The sequence below is a fragment of the Herpailurus yagouaroundi genome, unplaced genomic scaffold, assembly GCF_014898765.1.
Source record: "Herpailurus yagouaroundi ecotype Mexico unplaced genomic scaffold, PumYag 28, whole genome shotgun sequence".
Taxonomy (NCBI): domain Eukaryota; kingdom Metazoa; phylum Chordata; class Mammalia; order Carnivora; family Felidae; genus Herpailurus; species Herpailurus yagouaroundi.
The window spans coordinates 91,400,007-91,408,630 of record NW_024412376.1 but is presented as its reverse complement, the minus strand read 5'-3'; the positions used below and the strand labels follow the sequence as shown (position 1 = coordinate 91,408,630).

The window sequence follows — 8,624 nt, the reverse complement described above, 5'->3', positions numbered from 1 at the left end:
CTTTTATTCTAAGATACTATCCTGTCCTTTCCATGTTAGTGGTTATTTCACAATTTTTTTCTTCATAGAGCACATAGTGACTCATCAATTTTTAAATACCCTTGAGAATAATATAATAGCAGGCTATGGAGAGATACGTCTATTTATTCAAAAACTTCATTATCTGTAACGAGTAACTATGATCTGTGAAATCACAACAGAACCTTTAAAAAGGAAAATGATATCAATAATATTAACACAATCAATGTTGAGAACATGTGTACTAGTAGGAAAAATAAAGTTAAAGGAATGATCAAAATTGAGACAAATTAATCAGTGATGGCTTCTTGGAAGCACTGATTTGTACCAGATTCAGAGGGAAGTGATGATATCTAAGTCAACAAAGGGGCTCTATGTAAAATGCTGCAGTGAATAAAACATGAATAAGCTATGATCCCTATTCTCAGGGCATTGATGATGTAATTCAGAAGTAGTCCTATCTAACTCATATAAAGGTAGAGTGTGCTATGAGAAGGATGGATTTATTCCATATTAAAGGACTGGACATGACTTCATGGGCAAAATTTGAACTAAGCCTTGAAGTAGGAGAGGGGAGTGGTTGGGAGGATGAATAAATATCTTCCAAAAAAATTACTGACCTAAGTAACAATATGGCAGCACATTTTCTTGAATGCTCAGGGAAAAAGTACACAAGATGAATGCAAGAGGGCGTTTTGGAGAGGTGAGAACGTACAATTGTGTTTGGAAAAATACTAGGCCAATTCACCAGGCTGGAAAGTCTCAAAAGAGGTTTGGGCGTCTGGGTGGCTCAGTGTCTCCCTCTCTCTGCTCATTGCCCCTTACCCAGTCATGCTCTCCTCTCTCTCAAAATAAATGAAAGGAAGAACGAAAGAAAGAAAGAAGAAAAGAGGTTTGCCAAATATGCAGGTAAGAGAGGGCTCTGAAAGACTTTAAGGAGTTGGACATCCACACATCCCAAAGAGCAACACTTCCAAAGGATTGCAATTATAATGGAAATAATATCAGGCCTGTTAATATCTGGCCTCAAGCAGTTATTTGTTTGCATCAACCAACCTCCAGTCTACAGTGAGGTCTGATTGGATATAAGATAATCATTACAAGAAAGGAAGTCACAATTGTCAGGAATTTATTTCAAGGAATAAGCATGCAGAAAAGTCTTTCATTCTGGGACTGGGAGGCTGTCATTCAGTACTTTTTCAGCTCTTTTCATGGCGAAGCAACCAACTTCCTCATTCTGAATTTATATACATAGGTCCGTTGTCAGAGCTACTCAATGTAATATTTGGATCAAATGTTTCACTGAAGCATGTATTTTAATTATTATATTTTTTATTTCAAGTTCTTTTTTATCCTTTCTCTATCCTGATTGCTTAAAAATACTCTGGAGAGAGAGGGGGAAAAATCACTGTATAAAAAATAATTAGCACGTCCTCTCCTTTTTATAACTTTATAATTGAAATCTCATTAAAGGCTTTCTAGGTCTCCTTTCCCTTAGTGACCAGGTGTCCCTAATTTGTTTTTATCCGATGTGACTAATTCCAGGCAAAGACTAGAAAAAGTCTGATACCTGTTGGAGAATAGCAATAGCAAGGTTAAATAAGTGGGGTGGCTTTTTCAGGTTGTCTTTAACCTCGTAAAACAAAACAAAACAAAAAAAAAAAAGGAAAAAAAACAAAAGAGCTTCAACGTGTTTCCTCTTGGAGTCCTGCCTTTTTCTCAGTCCCAGTTGAAGATTCCAAGGGAAAGGAGAGCACTATTTTGTTTCTCCCTCGTATTGCAGATAGGGGGAGGAGGTGGTTATTAGAGAGAAGCTCTTCCTCTCTCGGTTCCCCCTCTCTCCGCCTGACAGCACCGCTCTCTCGCGGGCTCGCTCGTTCTCCTAGGTGATCCATTTCTAGGCAACGTGGGGCTAGTGCTGAAGCTGCCAGGCTCGCTCCTTGCTCGCTTTCTGCATCCCGCCGGGCGAACCGCTCCAAAAGCATCCTGCAGCCTGCAGGCTTCCCTCCGCCGGCCCGGCCCCGCTGCTCGCGCCCGGCGTAACTCCCCCGCCACCGCGCCCGAGCGAACGGCTCCCCGGGCCCGCCTCACCGAGCTCTGCTCCCCGCCTCGCGCAGAAAAGGAATTTTCTCTGCATTACTATCTGCATTACCTTGAAGTTCACTTTTACTACCCCTCTTGGAGAGGGCTTTTTTCCCCTTCCCCGTTGGAATCTGGCTGCTCCGCTTGGAATCTCCTAACCTTTCCTTTCCACTTACATTTTATTTTGGCAACGAAGACCAGAGATTCTCTGCGGGCCGTTGGGGCGGGGGCGGGGGCGGGGGGGCGCGCTTTTTTTTTTTTTTTTTGATTGGGGGAGGGGGGAGGGGAACATCCGGCGTAGGTGGGGGCGGGGGGGGTCTGTTGGAAGTTGCGGCGGAGCTGGGACTGGAGACCCGCGGCCCCGGCGCCGCGATGGGGATGGTCTGAGCTCCAGCCTCTACCCCTGCCCGAGAGCAGCCGAGGCTGGATACATTTTTTAAAAGCCAAACTGCAAACAACTCTGGCGATGCCAAAATTCCCCTCCAAGTGACACGGCTTTGCGAAGGAGGTTTCCTCAGGCTGGGCTCTTTCTCTTATTCGCTCTGCCTTCATCAGCGACGATTAAAGGCTTTGCTCTCGCATAGGAATTTAGGGGAAAAAAAAAAAAAAAGCTGCGCTAAACTCTGTCGTGACCTCAAACTCTCCGGACTGGTTTAAAAAATAGATTGAAAGAAAATCCATCCTGAAAGCGATTCAGCATAGGAGGAGATGGAAGTTTTCCCCTTGCTCTTGGTTTTGTCCGCCTGGTGGTCTCGAACCTGGGACTCGGCGAATGCGGATTCAATCATTCACATCGGTAAGAAAGGGCAGGTGTTGCCTGTGGGTACTTTTAACGTTGGGGTTAGCAAATGTTTCCCTTTGCCTCCCCCTCTCCGCCCTTAAGCGTGGCTTACTGGCGCTGGCTTCGGTTTATTGCCCCTTCCCGCTAACCTTCCCTCACACTTGTTCAGTTTTCTGGCAGGATGTGGCTGTGCGAACCTTGACTTGGGCCGTTGTTTCACGGTGAATCGTGGAAGTGCGGGGCTGGATGCGTGGGGGTCTCGAGTTTACCTCAGTTGTGCGTGTGTGTCGGGAAGTGCGGGGCGGGGGCTGTTCTAAGTGTGTGGAGAAAGGAAGTTTAATCGACTCTACCTTCCATATTCTTTCCCGGATGTACATTTGCTCCATTAAAAAAAAAAAAATATATATATATATATGTATGTATCTTTAGGGGAAAGAAGAGGTGTCACCTGTGAGGCGAAAACTGGGGTGAGGGTGGGGGGAGCTCCCTTCGGATCGAACAGGTGGTTTTGCAACGTGAGCGGGCCGCGTTAGCCGCAGCGTTGTGCGATGGGGACGGGGTGCCGGCTGCGCCCCCAGCCTCTTTTTCCTCTTCCCGTCCTCTTGGCTTTGCGGTACACGCGCAGAGTCGCCGCGACGGTGGCGGGAGGGGCCGGCGGCGGTGTGGCCGAGGACGGGGAGCCGCGCGCCTCGCTGCTTCGCGCACACTCCCCCGGCCTGGCGAGGCGGCCAGACCGCCTCGGGGCGCACGAGCAGCGCGGGGCGCGCGGGCCGCCCTCGTGGGCTGCCTCGCGGGCACCTGCCTCGCTCGTCTCGCGGTCAACTCCGAGTTGCCGCGCAGGGCCGAGAGCAAAGGCGTTTGGGCTACGGCCGGGAGGCCAGACTCCAAGGAGAGCGCCGAGCCGGCTCGGAGAGGCTCGTGGCCCCACCTATTGGCAACCAGACGGGCCGGGACTGGCCGCGGCGGGCGGGGGCGGGCGGGGGCCGCGCGTCATTATCATGCACAGCGCTCGCGGCTTCAGGCTCCAACTCTTCTCACTTGCTAATCCGTGAGAGCAGAGTGGAGTCGGGCTCCGGCAGCCTTTTCTGCGTTAATGCGACGATTTCCTTTTCGGAAATTCGCGTCCGCGGGCCAGCGAGGTTCATTTACTGGGAAGAAGAGAGACCCCTCTTGGGGAATTTTTCTGGGCACAGGACTTTTATCTGTCCACACGGCTTTATGTTCTTCAAATTGAAGCGACAGATGGGTCGCAGCGTCTCCCCTTTTCGTCCCCCTGCTCCCCTCCCCTGCTCAACACGCACACACACACACACACACACACACACACGCACACACACGCACACACACACACACACACAGAGTCCTGGAAGGGGAGTCTGCTTCAGGTGGCTGTGGTGCCTGCCCAGGCGAAGGGCTTCTGTCTGGTGTATGCCTCCACAGCAGCCAGCCCCTCAGCTCCAGGGGACTCCCTCTCTTGGTCTCAGAGGCTGTGTCTGTAAACATGTCTGCCATTCTCTGTCATTTATATCAATAGAAACATATAGGTCTCTGTGCAAGGGGTAATGAGGTCAGGATTCACAATACCTGCCGCTTATGCATTAAGTAAATTAAGCACTAGGTAGCTTGACTGCTGGATCACGTTTTGCCCGGGGGCTAACAGGACCCCTGGGTTCAGAACTTTACAGGGAGAGATTACCGTCTTATTGAGGGGTTCAGTAATGTTCTGACAGAATTCAGAAATGAACTGTGCTCCTCTTAAAGAAATGACATACGTTTATGTGCAACTGTAAATGAGTGGAGCAGGATGCAGATATATATTACCACGGTACCTTTACATTCATTTTATGATTCGAGGTTTCTGTCTTATGCTCCTCATCGCTCAGGAGAGAGGTCTTGTGGATAAATGCTTATTTTATTGCTTATTCTGTGGACTACAGGATAAATATGTTATTTGCAAACACCTACAGCCCTTGCTGTCTTTTACCAGATGAATATATTTTGCAATACAGTCTGATCATTTGTTTCTAAATTGAACACAACTGTTGTATTTTTTCCTTGGCATTCTGTTGTCTGTCAATGTGGCATGGCTTGTTTATAACCTGACCAAAAAAAAAAAAAAAAAAAAAAAAGGTAACTGTGTACAAATTACAGATTTCCTTGGAAAGCTGGTTGTATGCATGAACTCTGTATATCCTACTAAAAGGAATACTTATCAGACAATTTGACTTGAATGCAATTAGTACATTAGGCAAGAGGATTCGCTTCTTTTATAGGCTACCTAGTATTGCCATGAAGCTAGCAAACTGATAATTGTTTCAAATATCTTTTTTAATATACTGATAATGTTATTTCCCAAATTTAAAAAAATGACCAAGAATAATTTGTGTGCATATTAGAGGTTAAAAGCCTCTCCCACTTCAACCCCCATCCCAGCCAAAGTGTAATAAATTCAAAACTGAATGCCCCTATTAAAGTTTTAAACCATCAGTTAATATTCATTGGCTCAGTTTACCTGGTTGATTGGAAAAGAGAATTAATTATCTTTAGGAGGTGATTGCCTTCATTTAAATGTTTAATGGGAGAAATATGCTTATAGCAATTTATTATTTTAGGATTTAAGGGATGAAAGTGATGAAACTAAAGGGAAGGTGAATATTTCAACTCGCAAGTCATAAGGAGATATGCAGAAATGAGAGGTTTTCCTGGCCTCGTGTGGTGTGTTCAAGTAGAAAGCAGCTGCAGTATATAGTCCAGGCAAGCTGGAAAGATTAAAAAAAAAAAAAAGACACTGTTCTAATAGGTTCTTCAAATATTGAATCCTTTTGGTATTGAACAGAATTCTATGTATGAAAACTCTCTTCCTTCTTTCTGCTTGTTTTCATTTCATGCAGGTAGTTTTTAAAAGTTGATTACATATTTTAAACTCTAATATGTTTTATTAAACTCATGAGTTCACTACAATGATGAAATATATCATAATGTTTAAATTCCAGTCGTTGAACTGGCAGTGTGTTTTTTCAGTAGAAAATGCACTAATATCATACATAATTACTTTGAGTTTCTGTTAAAGTACATTTTAAAGATAATTTGATAATTACATACATTTGTGTAAAGCACATTCACATACACTATTTAGAAATGAATCACCTCAATTGTGATATTCTTTGCCCCCCCCCAAGAAAGGTCTTTTGACATATAAAAACTGCAATTTTGAATTATGCTTTTGCTTTGAGCCTGTGCATTGATTGAGTAATTTCATCAGACCCACATTACTTGATTGCTTAGAAGTTTCCTAATGATCTGCATGCTGTAGGAAGCACCAAAAAATCGTGAGTGGAATGGCAATGATACTGTGTTTTATGAGGCTATTCAAAAGTCGCTCTGATTTATGTAGCTAGAAAGCTCGAAAGTCTCTGAGATTAGCCACGCTGACTGCTATTTTCTTCATACATCAGTCGTTCCACACTCTTTACTCCCTAAACACAACAGGAGTGTAGAGCACTGCTTTAATTAAGCAGGGATTAGGTGGCATTTCCAGCCAACTGCACAGTTTGTGTTTTGCTTCAAATCTAATATGGAGGATCTCATGTTTTAACAGTTTAATGTATGCTCATTTCTTTATCTGGTTCCTGTGCTCACAGAACTGATTGAAATGAGCTATCCTAAGTTATATATCTCTACAAGGATGCGCTCAAATAATGTACTTAGTCATGTTACCAAAATCACTCACAGGTTTTTGTTGTTATCAGTCATAGTAAAATACCTTACGCCAGCAGGGAATAGAAACAAACCATTTATTTATGTTTTTCTTGTAAGTGAATGATACTTTATCCTCTGATATCATAATCATTAACTTTGATATGTTTGAGAAGCCTAAGACAATTCACAAAATAATTTCATCGCAAGAAACTTCAAATTAAAGTACAAAACTGATGGCTGAATAAAATGTCACCACATTAAAAACAATAATAGCAGATTTAAAGCAACAGTTTTCATGATTTCTGCAGTGAGGACTATTATATCAAATATGGAATGTAACAGTATTTCCAGAAAATGTACTGTGTCTTCTACCAAAATGTTGTTTTTTCAACCTCTTTACATAATTTGCATTGGGTATAATAACCCCCAGGAGTCACCAAGGGCTCTGTGTGCTGTATAGAGATATCTCACAATTTAAATTATCCCTTTATGATTTACAGTAGTTGTTTTCTCCCTAAGTTATGGATAACATATTTTAAAATAAGGGTATACTTTACTGTTATTCTTTTCTGTATCATTAATACAGTTATTTGACGCATAATTCAGATGTGCATTAAGTTAGACAATGTTATTAATCAACAGTATCAACTATGACATGACTAATAAGCCATTACACTAAGGACCTTTGCTTTCTACTCCAAGTGAAGGGTAGACCCAATAAATATCTCCTATAAATTTTAATTCAAATATGAATAAAAATCAAGATGATTAACTTTTGACTTATTAAACAGTAGCAACCAATTGAGACTGTTAGGAGTAATGGAAGATGCATTATATTTAATTCTAATTTCTAAGGCTAAGTTTATCACATTGTAATTTTATCTCAAAGGGTTTTGTAACATTAAAACCAGACTTTCTAATCTGGAAGCTTTTTTTTTTTTCATTCTTTTACTTGCATATGTTATTTTATTATTAAAAATTAAAGTATTTGGCATACTTTTATGCTTTTGGATCCTCATGATATTTCAGATTATAGGCAGCATATTGGTGAGTAGCAATACTTAGACAGTTTTACTGCAAATATAATGTTTATTAGAAAATACATCTATGGCCTATAAAGATAGCTTTGCCATTAGGTGTCACTGCATTCTGAGCTGTTCCTTTGTAGTCCTCCTACTTGAAAATCACATGAAATATGTTTTTTTTAATTTGCAGAAAAAAAGCCATTCAAAGACGTTTATGATGCTATAAGATACAAGTGGTTTTTATTTTCAAACCAGAGTAGGAAATATTATCCCTGTCTCTTATTCTTGTAAGAATTTAGTTCTAGGACATATCAGCACCCTCTGTTTTCAAGATAAATTAGATCTCCTGACCTAATCATGTAAATTTTTCACCAATTTAAGATACAACAGAAATATATTCTTTAACTAGTATGTATTCTCTGTGAAAAATCTCAGACACCAAGAAGGATACAATAGTGCTTATTATTACTACTGGTATAAACAGATTAGTGAATGGAGTTTGTTAAATAATTTCTCAACTGTGGTGGTTCTGCTTATTCATGGATCTTTTGGGGTCCCAAACCAATTGATGTTTGTAACACGAAACATGCATACACAGAGCTATGAAAAAAACATATACACAGACACAAACCAAATATAGATATTATATTTTTAAAACAACGTCATCCATTGTGTTTTGTGCATGATCATATATGTTTTCAGGTAATTTTGGCCTGGTGAGTATTAAGTTTTATGGAATGCATCAGTCTCTTCCACACACATAATATTACCACCATTACCAGTCCAATTGAGTTTGTGTGGTAATTTATATGTTTATAACCAGTGTCTATGATCACTTGTTAATTTTTCTGTTTATTTAGTTTTTTTTTTTTTTTTTAAGAGGCAAAATCTTCCTTATAGCAACCCCACTACAAGACTAATGGAGAATGAAACTTAGGTCACCTTTAATTGTATAAATTAGTTTTAATATTGGCAAAATCACATAGAGAATGCAGTACTATGTTAAATGAATGCACGAT

At 41.5% G+C, this 8,624-nt stretch overlaps 1 protein-coding gene across 1 annotated transcript in view; it reads left to right on the top strand.

Annotated features, from left to right (window-relative positions):
* Window positions 1-2,415: 2,415 nt before the first annotated feature.
* GRID2 (glutamate ionotropic receptor delta type subunit 2) overlaps window positions 2,416-8,624 on the top strand; it is a 1,464,148-nt gene continuing 1,457,939 nt past the window's right edge. Inside the window, exon 1 of the mRNA XM_040478406.1 lies at window positions 2,416-2,896. Within this exon, the coding sequence (XP_040334340.1) occupies window positions 2,809-2,896 (88 nt within the window). The 5' untranslated portion in view covers window positions 2,416-2,808. The remainder of the gene's footprint in view (window positions 2,897-8,624) is intronic.